This window comes from Blastomyces gilchristii (genome assembly GCF_000003855.2).
Source record: "Blastomyces gilchristii SLH14081 genomic scaffold supercont1.19, whole genome shotgun sequence".
Lineage (NCBI taxonomy): Eukaryota > Fungi > Ascomycota > Eurotiomycetes > Onygenales > Ajellomycetaceae > Blastomyces > Blastomyces gilchristii.
In genome coordinates, this window is record NW_003101664.1 from 886,583 (window position 1) to 905,530 (window position 18,948).

At 48.4% G+C, this 18,948-nt stretch overlaps 6 protein-coding genes across 12 annotated transcripts; 3 read left to right on the top strand and 3 right to left on the bottom strand.

Annotated features, from left to right (window-relative positions):
* Positions 1 to 98: 98 nt before the first annotated feature.
* Positions 99 to 4,618, top strand: BDBG_07546 (STE/STE7 protein kinase). The gene is made up of 2 exons (XM_002622098.2): positions 99 to 2,699; positions 2,783 to 4,618. The coding sequence occupies exons 1-2, from the start codon at positions 1,140 to 1,142 to the stop codon at positions 3,239 to 3,241; spliced, it is 2,019 nt and encodes a 672-aa protein (XP_002622144.1). The 5' UTR covers positions 99 to 1,139; the 3' UTR covers positions 3,242 to 4,618.
* A 114-nt stretch (positions 4,619 to 4,732) lies between these two features.
* On the top strand, positions 4,733 to 8,644 carry BDBG_07547 (glutathione reductase (NADPH)). The gene is made up of 4 exons (XM_002622099.2): positions 4,733 to 5,466; positions 5,561 to 6,399; positions 6,496 to 6,914; positions 6,999 to 8,644. Exons 1-4 carry the CDS (start codon positions 5,006 to 5,008, stop codon positions 7,011 to 7,013), a joined length of 1,734 nt encoding a protein of 577 aa, XP_002622145.2. The 5' UTR covers positions 4,733 to 5,005; the 3' UTR covers positions 7,014 to 8,644.
* BDBG_07548 (enoyl-CoA hydratase) lies at positions 6,953 to 8,802 on the bottom strand. The gene is made up of 3 exons (XM_002622100.2): positions 8,608 to 8,802; positions 8,038 to 8,431; positions 6,953 to 7,862 (listed from the first exon to the last, which is right to left on the bottom strand). Exons 2-3 carry the CDS (start codon positions 8,370 to 8,372, stop codon positions 7,247 to 7,249), a joined length of 951 nt encoding a protein of 316 aa, XP_002622146.1. The 5' UTR covers positions 8,373 to 8,431; positions 8,608 to 8,802; the 3' UTR covers positions 6,953 to 7,246.
* A 425-nt stretch (positions 8,803 to 9,227) lies between these two features.
* BDBG_07549 (C6 transcription factor) lies at positions 9,228 to 12,129 on the bottom strand (the record flags this gene model as incomplete). The annotated part of the gene is made up of 7 exons (XM_031723139.1): positions 9,228 to 9,299; positions 9,408 to 9,598; positions 9,654 to 10,959; positions 11,034 to 11,065; positions 11,139 to 11,346; positions 11,499 to 11,925; positions 12,008 to 12,129. 7 exons carry the CDS (start codon positions 12,127 to 12,129, stop codon positions 9,228 to 9,230), a joined length of 2,358 nt encoding a protein of 785 aa, XP_031580241.1.
* Positions 12,130 to 13,313: 1,184 nt separating this feature from the next.
* On the bottom strand, positions 13,314 to 14,711 carry BDBG_07550 (uncharacterized protein; the record flags this gene model as incomplete). Its single annotated transcript, XM_002622102.1, has 1 exon — positions 13,314 to 14,711. One exon carries the CDS (start codon positions 14,709 to 14,711, stop codon positions 13,314 to 13,316), a length of 1,398 nt encoding a protein of 465 aa, XP_002622148.1.
* BDBG_07551 (threonyl-tRNA synthetase) lies at positions 13,692 to 18,486 on the top strand. 7 transcript variants are annotated; one of them, XM_031723141.1, is made up of 4 exons: positions 13,692 to 14,144; positions 14,226 to 17,887; positions 17,979 to 18,206; positions 18,380 to 18,486. In XM_031723141.1, the coding sequence occupies exon 2, from the start codon at positions 15,186 to 15,188 to the stop codon at positions 16,893 to 16,895; it is 1,710 nt and encodes a 569-aa protein (XP_031580243.1). In that variant the 5' UTR covers positions 13,692 to 14,144; positions 14,226 to 15,185; the 3' UTR covers positions 16,896 to 17,887; positions 17,979 to 18,206; positions 18,380 to 18,486. The 7 variants fall into 7 exon arrangements, with proteins under 7 accessions (XP_031580243.1, XP_031580242.1, XP_031580244.1 ...); XM_031723140.1 differs by having other exon boundaries at positions 14,226 to 18,206; XM_031723142.1 differs by lacking the exon at positions 13,692 to 14,144 and having other exon boundaries at positions 15,004 to 17,887; positions 17,960 to 18,206.
* The last annotated feature ends 462 nt before the right edge of the window (positions 18,487 to 18,948 follow it).

Consider the following 18,948-nt stretch of genomic DNA (forward strand, 5'->3'; position numbering starts at 1 on the left):
TGCTTCTTCTGTGGCGTTGGCGATAGTGGCTGTGTATGTGTTCTTGACCAATCACAAGCAAGCAGTGTTTGGAGCCACACTCTTACATAAGCCACGTACAGCCGGCCAAAAGATATCCGCAATCACATGAGAATTGAGCCTCCTCCTGCTGACCTTCGTCGTCGTCGTCGTCGTCGTCGTCTTCTTCTTCTGTTGCTGTTTGTGTATGCTCATGTCCATCTTATTCTCTATCTAAGACCGCTCGGTGCACAGGCACAGGCTATCCAGGGAAACCTCTTTGTGAAAGATCTTCTGTCGTTCATTTGCTACTGCCAACTATCTTGTCCCCGCCAATCGCCAACCAGCGTCCGTCCTAACGCCTGTTAAACTCTGCTGCCTTAAATAAAGCCACATGCCACTCTCGCCCTCTCCCCGCCATCCGCTCGAACACTCTCATCAAGTTTTGCTCTGACAGAAAAGACAGATCAAGAACAGAAGACACGAAAAGGACTGAGCGGGCAGTATAAAAATAATAAAAAATAAATAAAGGAACAAAAAACTAAAACCAGCAATTTCCTTGGTCTACAATAATCCTATCCAACCGTCCCAGCGGCCTGACTCAGTGTGCCCCGCCGAGGCAGCCTATTTGATCCCTGGTAGAAAATTCTTTCCCGTGTGTACTTCTTCGGCACTCGCCCCTTGCCCCTTCAGTTTCACACATACGGACATATTATTACCACCGCTATACATTTATATATATATACATATATCTATATATCTATATATATACCTCTTCATATATACAACCCGCCGCTTCTTGTCCTACCAATTACACTCTGTCGTCTCTTATTCTATCTTCTCCGTTCCAGTATACTTCCATGCCCCGACGGTAGTTCCCGACGTTGACTGGTCTGGAGGTGCGCTGTGGAGGTCGCCTAGAGCAGCCCTTCAGAAGAGAGAGATCAAGCGAGAGGGGCAGAGAGTGAGACGGAGAGAGAAAGGGAAAAGAGACAGAGAGAAAGAGCGAAGCCGCGAGCGCCAGTTGACATTTTGTTTATCCGAATCCGAATTGACGATAGCAACAACACGTCAATGGTCATAACCAAAACCGGCTCATCCAACCCTTCGTAGCAGAACACGCACCCCTCCCTCCCTGCAATATGGACGGCCATGACCTCCAAGATGGTGCGGACAATGATCTCCCTAAACCCCAACAATCATTTCCCGCACTTTCGCCCATGCCCTCGGCCGATAATCAGCCCCCAACCCTGCGTCGTGTCTCTGACAACCCCACCATAATGAGCCCTTCCTCCACCCCTCTTGGTCACGTCAATGCCGCTCGGAAGCCACCTGTTCCTCCTCCTACCTCTACCCCACGATCCAGCGGCTTGAACCAGGATATCCAGGCAAAAATGAAGGCATTCTCACTTTCCAGGCAAGGTGTCCGCCCAGGAGCGAACCCACAGTCGTCACCAACAACAAATAACCCCCGTACTGGAAATCCCATAGTGACTGCTGCGGTTCAGGGAGGTCCACTTGTCGGCGGTATTCCTTCCACCACTAGCCGGAGCACTCCTTCCCCGGTAGTTGGTGGTGCTATCCCGCCAGGTATAGGCAGATTAACCTCACATTCAGCCCCTGGGTGGCCGTCGCATCCTCCTACACCTACCCCGAACACGCCAATGCAGCCCAAAATGGGTGGTCTGGCTGCAAAAAGAGGGTTAAACCGTGGAATGAAACTATCCGATGCTTCGGGACCTCCAAAGGGCCGCGCAACGCCAGGGCAGCCGGGAAGTCTCCCTGGTGCGAACGATGCCTCGCAGGGCGCTGGAGGACCTACTGAGACACAGTTTAGCAAGTACTCGGAATTTGTGGATACCAAATCGGGCACTCTGAATTTTAGGAACAAGGCCATTATACATAGTGGCGGCATCGATTTTACCTCGGGCAGCAGTTTCAGCATATCTCTAGACGAAGTTGATACTCTTGATGAACTGGGCAAAGGGAACTACGGCACCGTCTATAAGGTTCGGCACTGTCGTCCGCATTTGCGAAGACCTGGTTTGGGTTTGCGGGGTGCCGTCTCAAGACAATCTGGGGCTCAGCCTACACAAGCCTCTAACGACCCTGATTCTAATACTACCTCCAACGTGATAATGGCTATGAAGGAGATTCGCCTCGAGTTGGACGAGGCGAAATTCACTGCTATTATTATGGAGCTGGATATCCTTCACCGCTGCGTATCGCCGTTTATCATCGATTTCTACGGTGCGTTTTTCCAGGAAGGCGCAGTGTATATTTGTGTGGAATACATGGATGGTGGATCTGTGGAGAAGGTCTACGGCGATGGGATTCCAGAGAACATCCTTCGGAAAATCACCTTGTCTACCGTCATGGGCCTGAAGTCCTTGAAGGACGAACATAACATCATCCACCGTGACGTCAAACCGACTAATATCCTAATCAACACCCGCGGCCAGATTAAGATTTGCGACTTTGGTGTCAGCGGGAACCTGGTGGCTAGTATCGCGAAGACAAACATCGGCTGCCAGAGTTATATGGCCCCCGAACGGATTGCGGGAGGCGGTCCCACCGCTGGCGGTGGGACGTACAGTGTGCAGAGTGATATCTGGAGTTTGGGCCTGACGATAATCGAATGTGCTATGGGTCGCTATCCATATCCACCTGAAACGTTCAATAACATCTTCAGCCAGTTGAACGTAAGTAGTCGAAAACTAAAACATACCCCAAGATACAGCGAACACAAACAAAATTCCCAACTTTTATGCTAACGCATACACAGGCCATTGTCCACGGCGACCCTCCCAAACTACCCGAGCGCGGTTACTCGTCCAAAGCCAAAGATTTCGTACAGAGCTGCCTGAACAAAAACGCATCCCTTCGACCCACCTACGCCATGCTCCTTCGCCACCCCTGGCTATCCAGCCTGATGCAGCCGCCTGAGAACCACCGTCCAACCGAGAAAGATAATAATGATGATGATGATGCCAAAACCGACGGTGACAAACCCAATGACAATGACACCGACGTTACCAGCAAGAAAAGTTCGTCTAAACCACGACCATCTTCTCTCTTCGAAACGGCCGATGAGGAAGTCGCTAGATGGGTTGTTGATGCGCTTGACCGTCGTGCAAGAGGCGTCATGGGCAATCAGCAACGGCCAGCGTTGCATGCCGTGGCCCTTGATGCGGTGCCGGGGAGTCCGCTATTGGAGGATCCGTCGTCTTTACCATCACAGTGAGAAATAATGAAGGGACGTGGAATATGGATGGTCAGGTAGGGATCAGAGTATACGATTTTTGTTGTTTGGGGAAGGATTGAGGTTTGTAAAAGGAGATTTGGAGAGGTGGAATTTGAAAATAAGAAATGTCGTACCTGAGTACAAAAGAGGGTATTGAACGGCATATATATATATATATATATATATATATGCATATGAAGTTGCGTGTATATATATGCAAGACACATATGTATACGACATGATGTTTCCACGGTATCGTGCGGATAATTATCAACGACCGGGCTGAATTAATTTCCACACTGCTAAAGAACGAGAGCTGGTGGTTGGTGTAGGCGAAGGAAGCGACGGTGCAGAGTTGGATGAAGTGCAGGACAAATAGATAGACAGACGGACAACTGAAAGAAAGGCACGAAACGAAATGAAAGTATGAAAACTGCGCTGGCGCGGGAATGATGGATTTTTCCTTTTTCTCTTTCCCTTGATGGTTCTGTTTCCCTCCCGTTTCTCTCCTTTTCTTTCTTTTTTTGTTTTGTATTGGTTTTATTGATGCCCTTCTCCTTTTTTTTCAACCTATTCCTCTCCGATTTATATAGTTCTATCACCCGAGAGGATGTGGGGAGCCTGAAGTTTGGGATACGCTATTTGAGCCATTTATTGCTTCCTTGTCGACCAGCGTCTTTCTTTGCTTGCGCTTTTTAGTTTTTCATCTCTAGGCAAAGGTGGTGGATATTTGTTTTTACATATCTGTTTCCTGTTCCGAGGGCTATTCGTTTCTCCCTTCTTTCTCACTTTCCTCATTCGGGACGCCCGTTACTTTGGCGTGCCCATGGTTCATATATATTGTATATCCATTCCCCTTCCCATGTTCTTCTCCTTGGGAGCTTTTTCTCTTTTCTCTTTTTGTTCGCTATTCCCAGCAAGGTGACATACTACACATACAGACATATATGATTGAGTGTGTTCATATATCCGTATATTATAATATATTCTCCGTTGCCTTCTGTTTTCTTCTTTTTCTTCTTTTCCCTTCTACTTACTTCTTATTCTAACTGGCGGACTTGTGTTAGTATAGAATTTATTCCCGTTGTAAACACTACAAGAACTTTTTATTTTTATTCTTATTGATTTGATTATTGATTTGATTTTTTGATTTTTGCCCCATATGCATTTAGCCCTGGCTGTTCGTCCTATCTGATCTCTCGTTCAATTAATTTATGCACGTTCGAAGGCTATTATTATTTGCAGTTTGGTTTGTGTGGGGGATGGAATTGAACGATATATACCGATAAATACATATTCTCTGCTCTTCCTAATTAAGATAGTATATCTGTATTTATTTTGGTTTATGAATTTACCATCCTCAAGAATGATTCTTCCATCATCATATTTATCATATTCTGCGCTAAGTAAGTTTACTAGTTAATTAGTTAAGTTAGTGTTGCGGCTGACTAATGACCGCCCCGTCGGAATGAAGTGGAAAGTGGAATGAATATTAATATTCATATTTTGTTCTCGAACCGTGTGTTGCGCCGTCTTTAACTGCAGATAATTGGATAATTGCACAGGAAAGAGAGCATATAAGAGAATAGATAGGAATAAGCATAATCTAGACAAGACAATTGACTGGTTAAACCATTCGTTGACGGGCAATTGCTGCGTTAACTTAACTATCTCCCTCAAACCTCTCTCCCTCCCCGAACTTCAGCTCCGTATTTCCTGGTATCATTTATATTTGTTTGTATCTACAAATATATATATTAGGGAATGCCCCTCCTCCGCCCCCCGTTCTCTTCCTTTTCTTCTTCAATTCTTACGTCCAACCTCAGAAAGTTCAGAGTCACTACACCCTCAGCAACAACTCTCCCACATCCCTCCCGCATCCCCGCACGCAACTACCACCACCCCGCCACTCCACGCCTGAAGCTGGCCTCTACTACCCCTGCTATTTCTACCACCAACCCCATCAATATCTCGTCCAATCTACGACTGTATTCTCTCGCCAGGCAATTCTCCTCGTCGTCCGTGTCTTCCGATTCCGTGCCATCCGCCGATAAGCCCTCATCTACAACCATGGCTCCCATCGACGAAGTGCACAAGTACGACTACATTGTCATTGGCGGCGGTAGCGGCGGCAGTGGTGCTGCCAGGAGAGCATCTGGATGGTATAAGGCGAAGACCCTCATTGTTGAGAATGGGAGGTCCGGCGGATGCTGTGTTAACGTCGGGTATGTTCATCTTGTTGCATAAACATGCTACTCTACTGCTGCATTTCCCCCGTAACAACAACTAAAATACGATACAAAATCTCACTCCATGCAGTTGCGTCCCCAAAAAGATGACCTGGAACTTCTCCTCCATCTCCGAAACCCTGCGTGACGGCGTGCATTACGGCTACGACATTCCCCAGAACATCCCCTTCGACTTCTCCGTCTTCAAGCGCAAGCGCGACGCCGTCATCGAGCGCCTCAACGCCATCTACGAGCGCAACTGGAACCGCGAGGGCATCGATCTCGTCCACGGCACCGCCCGCTTCACCGGGACCAAGGAGATCGAAGTGGAGTTACAGGACGGCAGCGGGAAGGCCCGATATACGGCCCCGCATATTTTGATTGCCACGGGCGGTTACCCGCTTATCCCTGAGGATGTCCCCGGCGCGCACCACGGCATCACCAGCGACGGGTTCTTCGACATTGAGGTCCTCCCGCCCAAGATCGCGGTGGTTGGCGCGGGATATATCGCTGTCGAGCTGGCTGGTGTGCTGCAGTCCATCGGCGTCGAGACCCACATGTTCATCCGTGGTGATACGTTTTTGCGCAAATTCGACCCGATGGTCCAAACGACCATGACCAAGCGGTATGAGGATATGGGTGTGAAGATCCATAAGGGGTTCACTGGCTTTAAGCAGGTGGAGCTGCTCAGTGATGGCAAGGGCCCGGAGAAGAGGTTGAAGATCACAAAGAGTGACGGTGAGGTGTTCGAGGTCAATGAGCTGCTGTGGGCGATTGGACGAGCACCGGCTATTCAGGATCTGAATCCGGAGAAAGCTGGAGTCCAGCTTAAACCTTCTGGCCATATTGTTGTTGATGAGTTTCAGAATACCTCCGTTGACGGAATTTATGCCTTGGGTGACGTGACGGGGCAGGCAGAACTGACTCCTGGTGCGTCATATATATATATTTCTTTTTGCAACCCGAATTCCTCTCTTTAGTTAGCGCATGAATTTTCTTGCTAATATCTCCCCCCCCAAAAAACAGTCGCCATCGCCGCCGGCCGCCAGCTCGGGAACCGCCTCTTCGGGCCCCCCGAGCTCAAATCCTCCAAACTCTCCTACGACGACATCCCCACCGTCGTCTTCTCTCATCCCGAAGTCGGCACGACTGGCCTGACGGAGCCACAAGCCATCGAGAAGTACGGCAAGGAGAACATCAAGGTCTACCATACGAAATTCTCCGCCATGTACTACGACGTCATGCCTGTGGAGGAGAAGCAGAGAAACCCGACGGAGATGAAACTCGTCTGCGCGGGCCCGGAGGAGAAGATTGTTGGCCTGCATATTTTGGGTCTAGGCGTCGGGGAGATGTTGCAGGGCTTTGGGGTTGCGGTTAAGATGGGCGCGACGAAGAAAGATTTCGATTCTTGTGTCGCTATTCATCCGACGAGTGCGGAGGAATTGGTGAGTTTTAATCCCCTGTCGAAAGTGAAGTAATTTTTTTTTCTTTTCCTGAGGGGTGTGTGTAACTGACATGATTTGATTTAGGTTACGATGCGATAGATTATAGAGGAAGTCTCGCTAGGAAGTATATGTATGTAGATAGTAAGAAGATGTGTTTGAATATAAGTCATGTTTTGGTTTAATTCATAATCAAGAGCAACTGATATTCCACTGGTCACTGCGCATGGACCAACTCTTGAAAAAAAATAAAAGTAAAAAAGTAATCATCCCTTAATCCGTCCCTATTTCATAGACACACATACCCAAATCCTCGTACTTCGAAAAATAACAAATCACAACTTCGCCCCTATCGCCCTCGGCTTAACATCCACCGGGGTCCACCAGGGGTAAACCTCCGGCACATCCCCCTTGGTGCCAAAACTCGCCTTAAACTCCGGCGCCCTCTTCTGCAAAAAGCTCTTGACCCCTTCCTCATTCTCCCTGCCCCCAAACATCCCATAAATAACTTTCGAATCCAACAAATGCGCCTCCTCCGCGCTGCAGGGACCCCGATACATCATCTCCCTCATCAGCGTCGACGCCACCGTCGACGTATTCTTGGCAATGTCCGCCGCAATCTCCAGCGCGCGCGCCACCGTTTCCGCGCCCGTGGGCAGCACTTCGGAAAACAACGAGCCGAACAGAGGGTGTTCGGCCGGGTATGTGGAGCCCGTTGCGGTGAGGTGGAGCGCGCGGCTGTAGCCGATCAGGCGCGGGAGAAAGAAGGAGGAGGCGGCTTCCATCACCAGGCCACGACGCGAGAAGACGAAGCCGATCTTTGAGCCGCGGGTTGCGAGGCGGATTGTGGCGGGGAGGGTCATTGTGATGCCGATGCCGACGGCGGGGCCGTTCAGGGCCATTATTGTTGGTTTGCGGCAGGCGTTTATGGCGAGGGTTACGCGGCCGCCACTGGTTGGGGGGTTAGTTTTTTCTTTTGTTTTCTTTTCTTGTATTTTATTTTCTTGTTGCTTTTGGGTTGCCTATTGGCGTATGAGGGCAAGTTATCGCGAACCGGAGGGAGGTAACAAGAATGGGTAAATAAACTGAAACATGTGATGGGAATTGAGGAAACTGAGTTACGCACCCGTCTCTATGCTCAACCCCATCGTCGCCAGGATTCCTCCTCGATCCATCGCCGGACGAGCTCTTCGGGAACCCAATCTCCAGGTCCGCCCCGGCGCAAAACGCGCGCCCCGCTCCCGTCACCACAATGGCTTTGACGCGGTCGTCCACGTCGACCATGTTGAAAAACGAGATCATCTCGTCCGCCATCGTTCCCGTAAACGCATTGAGCTTATCAGGCCGATTGAGAGTTAAGAGGAGGACGGGGGTGGCCGTGGAGGCGCTAGCGGGTACATGATCGATTTTGATGTGCTGGGTTTGCAGCGCGGAGTATGATGGAGGGATTTGGATGGCCATGGTGATAGAGGTTGGATGGATGGGGCGATTTGTTATGTTCAATTGATGTTGTAGAGGATCTGGGGGATAGAATTGTTAGTTCTGTTCGCGCCTTTCGGAGATGTTATCCTTTGCCTAGTAAATCCCGGGACAATTGCTTTTATTTGTCCATTAAGTTGTATGTACATGACTATGGACTGCAGCGGAGTGCATAGCAATATGTACTAGAAAGCATCAATAAAACAAGTCGGCATACCTTCTGTGTTTTCTTTATACTGTATTCACCTGCACAATAACAACGGTTATTGAGCTCTTTATTTCAAATCTTTGTCTTTCTTCCCGCCCTTTCGCTCACTGTGCAGGTGAATTCATCCATCGCCCATCCTGCTCTGATATAACGAGTTTTATCGATGGATTTTTCCCCGGCTTGGAGGTGGCTGACTAAATGGCGATTGCCGAGGATTCGGGAAGGAATAGCCGGATGCCGAGCCATCGGCCAAGGCTGACCATGGTGTGGATGGGGGGCAAGGCCAAGCACATAACTACATATTGTAACAAATCATATTTAATATCTATAATTGGTATCATCATCGTACTCCAGCCAGTATTCTCCAACAATTCCAAATGAAAACAAAGAATGATAAGAAGGATAATTCGGCGTGTTCGATGGGTGCCGCCCTGTCTAGCTGCTCGGTCACATGGCGTGCTTGCGGTACTGATTTAGAAACAAAAATAAGAAGAATAGCCGTCTATATACTGTACGCCGCTTTTGCTCGTCGCTGTTGATCCCCATCGTCATCATCATCATCATCATCATCATCAAAACTGGTTAAATCTTCCGCCGGCGCACGTTTCGCGTCTAGACTAGGGATTCTATCACTGCCCCATTTGCGCCATATCGAAGCTGTAGGCCCAATCATGGGGCCGAAAGAAGTTGTCCCATAGATTCTATCCGATGGGTTAGTCGAGATATCGTTGGGAGGTGAAGATACAAAAGAAAAAAAAAAGAAAAAAAAAAGGTGCGAGCCGAATTGTGTGTGCATTTTCAACACGTACCCAGTCAATTTCTTGCGGAAATTGGATGAAGTTCTGAATCGTCATGGTCTCCGGGCTAAAAAACATGGCTTCCGGATCGGCCAAGTCCATCTCGCTAATTGGAATCGGCATAGGGACTGACGTTGCTTGAGGATATACACCGTCTGGATAAAATATGTGTACTGTCGGGACTCCAGTTAGGGATTCGGATCCTACCTCTTGTCAGAATGAAATACACTGAACTTCACAGATCTAGATGATGCCTACCAGGATAAGATCTTGCACCCAGCGACGTCATTGGATTCGTCTGCTCCACCCCCACAACTTCATTCATTATGCCATTCGGCATCGGGAGCATTAACCCCACCTTCTGCAGAATGATATTCATAACTCCACACGCCCTCGCAGCACCAATAGAGGACGTAGCGGAAACACTTAAAATTGCATACGCAGACTCCAACAACTGCAACATCTCCGACCTTCTCTCCGGCGTCACGCTATCGACGATAACATCGCTAGCAACGCCAACACCTTGCCGATTTAGACGGTCAAGGTATAGGCAGAGAATCATTGCAGCAAGGAGAGACTCGTGCGCTATAAGTGACATTCTTATCCAACTGAGCCGGTGTAGTATGCCTCCTGGTTGCAACTCCTGATGTAGGAAGGCCTGCTGTCGTAGCGTCGTCATTGCGGCTTCAATACATGTCTGACGCGAGTACGTGTATTGCGGATTGTTCCAGGAGATGGTGTAGTATTTGCGGTGTAGCATGTAGCGCCCCTTCTGGTAAATGAGATCAAGTATTAAACGGCGCATGATTAAGTCTGGTGTTTCGGCCACCGGGAGTGTCGTAGGATCTGGCTTGGATACTGTCGGTATGACTCCGTAGCTGTCCTGTAGGGCCTTGTCCAACTTCAATATTTCCTCGTACGATGCAAGCTCCTTCGCGTTGTTCAAATCTACAATAGACCCGAAAACAATTACCAAAGGCCTCTTTGCAATGGTGTATGCTAGCCTCGGGTTGGCTAGGTCCGGTCTTGAGGGTGGGAGTTCCACAGCGTCTTCATCAATGTCGTCATCGAGGATACAGCGAGGTAGTTCGACATCCATCTGCGCCGGTTGTATCATCCGAGGCAAGCCAGCATCTATTGACGTGAGCAGATCCATATGAAATAGTACCGTCCATGAACGTCTTCGCATCTCGCCTTCGAAAACGGATAGACTAGGATGGTGTCGAGGGTCACGGTGGTACCCTTTACGCATAGCGATGCGAAGGATGACCCCAAAGAGAAGCCAGCAAGGTAGTTGCATATCCGGGTTTCGGGTATATTCTGTGAAGAAATATAGTATCAGAGCTTCGACTGCGTGGGGTGGGCCAGTGGCGTAGTTTCCGGTGAACAAGCAGTGAACAGCCATTTGGCGATATTGGTCCATTTGATGGGCAGGTTCTAGAAATGATTCCGGCATCCGTTCGCCAGAGTGCATAGCGATGCACACGGCACTGCACATCATACTAAATAACCCGCTAACCCATGTTATCGGCGTAGACCAAGGATCCTGCCAGAATAAATCATACTGGAGCAAGGCAGACGCGTTAGCAACTGGATAGCTCACTAGAACGGGAAACGGAAAGCATCATAGATACGTACCTGTTTTCGAAAACTTGGACGATGGATGATTACTAGTCGTCGCTCAGTTATGCACAACACAATTGCTAAATAGAGGGGAAATGTGGGAGAAAAAGAAACTCGTACTTAACGAATGAGCATCGGAGCTGAGATATCGCGCAATTAAATAGTCCACAAGTGGCTTTGGGGGAACGCGGTCAAGTATTTCCATCTGCGTCAGCCTCCCAAAGCGGCCACTGAGAAGATCTGTTTCACAATAGCCTGATTCAGAAGCTGTCGTCTCTGGGGGCTCACCTTCGCCTTGACCTGCGAAGTATCCCTTCAATTCACCAATCTGGAAGATCCCAATGGAAAGGGCGCCGGTTAGTTAATATTTCTTACAGAAACTTCACCGATGTGAGAAGTAATAACCATATAGCGCGTAAATGAAAACTTTATATAAAGAAAAAGTAGCAGGTGCAATAGACAAAGGGAAAAAAAGCGTACATCCGCCAAAATCGAAGCCCAATGCCCACTATCAAAATATCTTGAATCACCACCCCTCGGCAGGCCCAGCCTCGGAGCCGATTCTATAGACTCCAACATGGGCATGGCCGAGCACTCACGGCTCCCAGGGCCCGTAGAACCAGAGGTATAATTTTCGAAGCGATATCCCAGATGGTGATCGCGGGCATCCCAATCAGGCCGAAATTCTGACACTGTGCTCCACGACTGACATGATGGAGATCTGTCTCGTACCAACGATAGAACCATCTTTTCCAGGTGTCGAACACGACCTTGCATGGTAGCTCTGTTGACTGGCCGATGGGCCGCCCTGGTCTGACCCTGTGGCGGGGGGTTGGCGTAAACACAGGTATCCCCACGGCCGCGGGTTGCGCAGTTCTCGCATGGTAGGTTGCGGTCGCATTTGAGTCTTGGGTCTCCTGGTTAGCTGAAGGTATCTGAGGAAATAAAAAGAAAACTTCTTCGTCTTCTGATTTTTCTTTACCACGCACTTCTTTTGCCGGCATGTTGTACATGATAGTTGAAGTCTCTCTCTTCTTCTGTGGGGAGGTTTGCGGGGAGGGGCGTCATCGCTAGGGGGCGCCGCGGTTGATGAAAGGTTTAAATTAACCATTGTAGCAGCTGGGACTGAGAATCAGTGAGGTAAACTGAAAACACACCCATAAGTTGATTGTTACCCCAAAGAATGGCTGCCTAGTCAAGTTATACAAAACGAGCACCTTGGGTTGAATAAACAGTGATGTCCCCGGCAGAATTAACATCGCGCTGTGCATGCGGAGTCCAACCAGCGCACACTGGGGTGTATACACGTTTCTCAGCCCTGACTTGGCATAAAATCCATCCTGGCTGAATGTCTAATATTTAACTCTATTGACTGGAAAAGTCTCCGGGAAACCATAATATCAGAACGATGATAATTCCCTCCAAGGATCATCGCTTGGCGGGCCTGGAACATTAGCACTCAAAAGCGGGAAAACAGGCGAAAGGCAGGCTAGGGGTTGATCAAAGCAATACTCCGTACGGAGTACTAAGCGGAGTTTCCCGAAGAAGAAGTCAGTCCTCGAATGTCAGTCAAGATACTTTGAGCGAATTTTTCCCCTGGATTGCTGGTCAAATAAGCAGCGCGGGGATGGCCCGTTGCGCTCGTTATCTTATTCTTGAAACTTCAGTTATGCATTCTGATTAATTCCCGAAGAGCAACAGACCGACCTGGTGATAACTGTGAAGAGGATACTCCGTATATTGCACCATTATGATTATCACTGACTCCTTGATTTTTTGAAGTTTCCTCATCAAGCGACTGAAATTAGGCTGTTTTGGGATGTAGGCCTTGGGTTCTGAAATAGATATAGTTAGAATTAGGATGATAAGTCCGCTCACTTTCAGTTTTTTAAGTATTTAGGGACTCACGCTATTGGATCATAGCCCGCCCAGGGGCTTCGGGACAACAAACTCTTAAATAATGGTTAAATGGTCAGATACGCTGTAAGTTGGAACTTATTAGCCTGTTACGCTAATCATTTAGCCACTCGCCATGTGGACTCCGTAAAGTGTTATGCTTAGGAAAATTGCCGGCACGACTCGGAGTTGTGGGTGTCGGGGAACAAAAACTTCAACGGGAAACTAATAATAATATAAAGAGAGTGAGGGAAAGGGAAGGAAATCAGTCTATCGACCGGCATCTTCGTGCCGACTATAACCCCAGTCTTCAGATCCTGGTCCCATAGCCACACGCACCTACGCACACACCAACACTCTTTGGAATTGGCAATTTACACGGCTGTTTCCGTCTCGTTCCTAATCCCCTTGCAGGTCCCTTAGCTGACTAACCAAAGTGCTTGCAACGATCGCGGCTGTTCGCTGTTTCTCATCGGCATGCCTTAGCTTTGACCAAATATTCCGCTTTACGGCTCCGTTAATGTCGTTTGCCGGTCTACGGCGTTTAGGGCTGAATGGCAGCAATAATGCTAACGATCCTTCAACGGCGCATCTAACATTTTTAAGAAACGACGCTAACGAAGGAACCTTTTCACCGCTAGGAGAGTGAGACCCGCATAAGGTAGCTTCCTCTTCAGACCGGGGGTTCGAAACGATTTCCCCGATCGGCTGCAAGCGGGTGTGGAACAAACTTAGGAGCTCTCGTACGTAGGCAATTTGTTTAAGCTGTTTGCTGACCGCAAGTGCAAATGTGGCTTCTGCCTCCCTCCACCAAGCTTCCGAAATTGGTTGTCTTGGGATCGGTCGCTTGAAAAAATGTAGGTTTAGTGTCGCCATAAACCGGTCACTCAAACTGTCAAGTTCGTTCTTGGAAGAATGAACCAGTAGTCTCTTTATCCGCGCAAGTTCCCTGTCAATATCGTCCAAGGCAACTGACCCATGCCAGAAGAGAGATTCAATCAGCTCTCTAGCCTGGCGAATTACAACCAAAGCATTGTTGCATTCGAATTCTAGTTCAAGTTTTGAGCCCATGTCATCTGCCAACAAGCCACAAAGTTCAACAACTTCTGACTCGCTCTCCTTTAGAAGCATGGGAAGCAGAGAAGCAGCTTCGTTCGATGGGTGGAGTAGTTGACCAAGTCTAGCGCGAGAATCTAAAATAAGCTGATACCGGTGCGGTAGTTTTGATCGGTAAGACGTCTCTGGCCCTGACTTTGTTGCAGATGGGGATTCTGTCATGCTGGGAGAAAGTAACGTCGTCACCAAATATAGCGCGCAGAGCAGCAATATCCCCGCCAATAGGGGCTTTCTAGAATATTCGCGGCTCCCTAAGCGGTCTGTGATATTAGAGGACGGTCTTCTGCTTGGTAGAGCCTGGATCCTTCTCGTTACATTATTGTGAGGAGATTTTGCTGGCACCTGAGTGAGTCGGCTCCCTGGACCTGGAGGATTAGCCGCCTGGGTAGATGGATGACGGACGAACGATGAGCCATCTGGAGAATATTCCTCGTGTATAGATGGCATAATTAGCTCTGGGCCAGGTGATGATACTATGGATGCATCCTGAAGGAAATGAGATGGCTGCAACTGGCTACTGTTATCTGGCCCAGTTGAAGGGTTGGATGATGGAAAATCCATCTCGGAATAGATTTCATCGTCACTATCAATACAGGTCAACTGATCTGCGTCTTCTGGAGACCAGCTCGCCCATGATTCTCCAAGAGAACGGAATGTCTGAGACTGGCTTGAGGATGCCATCTTGGCGGGCTTGATAGCAAGAGTTCTCCAGTTCTTCCAGATGCGGAGCAGAATGGGGTCGGTAAGAAGAGAGTACTATCGCGAGTATCGAGGAGGACAAGGAGGAGTTTGATGGTATATATTTGATATTAATTGCTTGGAGAGCTGGTGCCTAGTTATTTAATGAGATCAGCAGCAGCCTAGGCACTACAAGCAAAATGGGGAATAAACGCGCTTTTATAGGTTTTCCCCGTAAATATATTCACATATTTATTTCCAATACTTAAAAATGAATGTGTGAGAGTTGTGTGTGTGTTGCTATGTTGGTGGTGAAAGAGGTTGATGTTCTCTGCGAGCACACGCGCCTGTTTTTCAGAAAATTCGCGCGTTGTCCCGAACTTTCAGGAATTTTTTTAAAATATTTAAATAAGCCTACGATCATCAAATTGTTAAATAAATACTCAAGCGACCAAACGGCAAAACATCTAGCCACACATGCGGCGGCCCAGCATCTTCCCAGGGCGATGGCGCTGTATTTCTTTCCAGCCCACAGCTAACAGCCGCCCTCAAATCATTCAGAGATACCATCACCCATCTAGTCTCGCTGCGAGAAGTTGCTCGTGTGCGGTATCGCAACAATCCCAGGCCACCTCCGGTCAACTGCTCAACAACAAGAACAACAAAAACAACACACCTCACCGTGACACCTATCTGCAGACGCCAGCTGTTTCTCCAGCAGACCATAGAGTAGTAGGGACGGCGCAAGAACTCTTTACCACCTCCCCATACAGCCCGGGATCGCCGCTATTCCTCCCAAACGGAACACATATTCTCAACAAACTCACCTCCTTCCTCCGAGCACAGTACATACAATACGGCTTCCGCGAGGTCCTCACACCGAGCATCTATAAAAAATCTCTATGGGAAGTTTCCGGCCACTGGCAAAACTACAAAGATGACATGTATGAGGTACGGGGGCGGGGAGCAACGGGCGAACAAACGGCGGGGACGGAGATTGGCGAGGACGAATCATACGGCCTTAAACCTATGAATTGCCCCGGCCACTGTTTACTCTTTAAATCGCAGAATCACTCCTATCGCGAGTTGCCGCTCCGATATGCAGATTTCAGTCCTCTTCACCGCAACGAAATCTCCGGGTCGTTAAGCGGACTCACCCGCGTCCGCCGCTTCCATCAGGATGATGGCCATATCTTTTGTAGACCGCAGCAGATTGGCAGTGAGATTGAGTCCGCGTTGAAGTTCACTGATACTGTTATGAATATATTTGGATTTGAGAATTACAGACTTGTTCTTTCTACGCGGCCGGAGGCGGATTTCATTGGTAGCCTTGAACTATGGGAAAGTGCAGAACGGCAGTTAAGGAATGCATTGGAGAAGAGCGGCCGGTCTTGGGAGCTCAATGAAGGGGACGGCGCGTTCTATGGGCCTAAAATTGACATGCAGGTACAGGATTCGGATGGCAAGTTCCATCAACTCTCCACCATTCAGCTAGATATGAACCTCCCGCAAAGATTCGAACTGGAGTACGCTGTTGCGGAGGGTGAGGAGGACTACAACCCGGAAACTCCTGGAAGAGCAGTGCCCGTCTTAATCCATCGGGCAATTTTCGGCTCCCTTGAAAGATTCTTTGCGCTTTTAATTGAGAAATATAACGGCCGATGGCCGTTCTGGCTCTCGCCTCGCCAAGGCATCATCCTGACTGTCTCGCAGGACGAGAAACTTCTCCGCGCAGCGGAAGATGCCGCAGCAAAAATGTCCGGCTATCAAGCCCACAGCAGCAGCGAGGATGCCAATTCTACCACAACGACAGGGCCTCTGAAACCACTCTCACCGGCTCGGACGACGTTCAGTATCGATCTGGATACCTCAGCTCGCCCTCTCGGGAAGAAAATTCGCGAGGCCAAGGAAATGAAATACAATCTTATTTTCGTACTGGGGGAGAAGAATCTGGCGGATGGGAGTGTTGATGTTGATCTTGGCGGACAAATGTTGCTTGAAAAGGGCGTGGGAAATTCGAAGGCTACCAACCATCTTCATCTTCTTGACGACACCCCTTGCTGGGATATTACCGGAGCTCCGAATTTAACTAATGAAGCTAACAATGTGGCGAAGGTGGTGAAGCTGAAGATGAAGGTGGATGACGTCTATAACTGGTTATTACGGCTGGAAACAAGGTTCCACTGAACCTGCGGCTTGGAGCTCTATTTTGCTGTTTCCTTTTCTATAGCTTTCTGGATGGGTGTGTGGCGTATGTGTGGCCCCTAGAATCAGAGCCCCCACCCCTTGTACTATATTCAAATGCCGGCGCTACTTTGTTAGAATAACTCGTTAACACGATCTGCATCATCAGTCTGAATGTTCTGCCTTCGACCGCTGCCACAACCTAGCGGCGGAGCATCCATAAGTGCCATGCCTGGCCGCTTCGCATTGGCTCTATATCCTAATTACATGGGGGTCAGATGCCCTTCGGCCGACCACCACGACGTCCCTAGAGGCTAGAGCTCGCTATTTCCTCCCGGGCAATGTCCAGGAGGTCGCTAAGACTTTAAGAATAACTCAAAGATAGTCAGTTCACACCATCCTCATCCACAGCACATACGTTGAGTTACTTGACCGGGCATTAGTCTAATTGAGTCTCTCTGTTCTTTGGGCGTGTGGAGAGGAGATTATTGGCGGATAAGCAAGGACGGCGATCCACTGTCCACTTCTCACCGGCGACCTACCTGGTATACATGACCAGAAAGGGTCATGGAGAGGCGCCTGTGCAGCCGCGCATCGCGGATGGTGTAGCTAGAGGGAGGGCCGGTGATGAACCATGATGCCCACTACTAAACCACAGATCCCAACCTTCTGCCGCTCTTCTACGCGGGTTCCATGCGGATTCTTGCTGCCGAACCTTCCCCAGGTGAGACGCCGTGGCACCAGCGACATGCAGGCGATGAGGGCGCATACTCTCTAGTCGGCTCCACCATCAGAGTTCAAAACACAAGAATGATTCCTCATCATGACAGGGAGTGTGATCATCCATCGTTGTCAGGGATAAGTATCTTTGGTGCGCGGTCCCACTCGCCGTAGGCCCTTTGCGTCTCTAGGTCGGTTAGAACGTGTAGTCAATTCCACTCAAAGGGGAGGAAATTTGGAGATGCTTTGGATGTCTTTCACTGCTAGGACTGCAAGTGAGTTGAGACCCCTTGTACATGTACATACATGTACATACATTTTCCTCTGACTGCGTACCTTTAATAAAGTTAGCACCGCGTCTGTTAGGTCGTCATATCTCAAGACAACAATAGCAAAGAAGGGAAACAAAACAAGAGTTGTACAAATCTGTATGGAGAGAGAGTAAGCTTGCTCAAGTTGCCTACTAAGAGTGTACGTTAATAAACGGGAGAAAATAAACAAATCAGTCGGCAGCTGAGCAATTATTCATACCAAAGAAGAACGAATATTGAATCTTTCTCCGTCTGAGTCCCCAGAACCGATAGGGGTCTTCGAGTAAGGGGATTCTTTCTGGCACCTATCAAAGATGGCATCCACGCTTTTGATGATCTCAGGCCCGGAAATAATAGAGTGCCGTTTTCTCCTTGACATCAAAATTGCACACCCAGATACCTGCGGAATCTTTACAGCTGGCTTGCACGCATAGCTGACCATTGACTTCAATGTAGCCTGAAATAGTCACGAAACCAGTCACCTTTGTCAACCAGCTTGCGAATGAGGTATCGGTGCATATGATTATTCTCCTTCATTAAAAATGAACAGTTGGTTAAGCCTGTAAGTGGCCAAAAGATCACATATTGCTGCTTAAAGTCAATAAAGACACTGAACTCATTGATATCTAATCTAACCACTAGTTAGAGAGATTGAATGGGATTAGCCTGAGCTGTGTGAGTTTATTCAATCATATTTATTCAGCTCATAGACCTGTTAAAAGTAACTAAGTGATAAGATGAGAGTGGATATGCTTACTTCAAGAGTGAGAATCTGATGAATCACGTATAGATCACTCCGTAGAAGTAGTAAATATCACTACGGAAACTATTCAAGAATTAGTTCCGGATATCAGCATCTCAAGACATAAATAAATAGTCAATCCTCGCGATAAATCTCCGTTAAACCTCACCAGCTGCTAGACTCATATAACTAGGGCAGTTTAATCTGTGCTTATAGTATAGTACGGAATATAAACCAGACTGCTCCATTTATTAAGAATCAGAATTTGAGTTGGTACAAAGCT

What these genes read in the sequence shown, in the direction of transcription:
- BDBG_07551 (XM_031723140.1), top strand. Translation starts at nt 15,186, where the DNA reads ATGCGGCGGCCCAGCATCTTCCCAGGGCGATGGCGCTGTATTTCTTTC.
- BDBG_07546 (XM_002622098.2), top strand. Translation starts at nt 1,140, where the DNA reads ATGGACGGCCATGACCTCCAAGATGGTGCGGACAATGATCTCCCTAAA. An exon ending in ACATCTTCAGCCAGTTGAAC is followed by an intron (nt 2,700 to 2,782) that starts GTAAGTAGTCGA and finishes ACGCATACACAG; the next exon opens with GCCATTGTCCACGGCGACCC.
- BDBG_07548 (XM_002622100.2), bottom strand. Translation starts at nt 8,372, where the DNA reads ATGGCCATCCAAATCCCTCCATCATACTCCGCGCTGCAAACCCAGCAC. An exon ending in GGGGTTGAGCATAGAGACGG is followed by an intron (nt 7,863 to 8,037) that starts GTGCGTAACTCA and finishes CCCCCCAACCAG; the next exon opens with TGGCGGCCGCGTAACCCTCG.
- BDBG_07547 (XM_002622099.2), top strand. Translation starts at nt 5,006, where the DNA reads ATGCCCCTCCTCCGCCCCCCGTTCTCTTCCTTTTCTTCTTCAATTCTT. An exon ending in GGATGCTGTGTTAACGTCGG is followed by an intron (nt 5,467 to 5,560) that starts GTATGTTCATCT and finishes CACTCCATGCAG; the next exon opens with TTGCGTCCCCAAAAAGATGA. An exon ending in GCAGGCAGAACTGACTCCTG is followed by an intron (nt 6,400 to 6,495) that starts GTGCGTCATATA and finishes CCCAAAAAACAG; the next exon opens with TCGCCATCGCCGCCGGCCGC.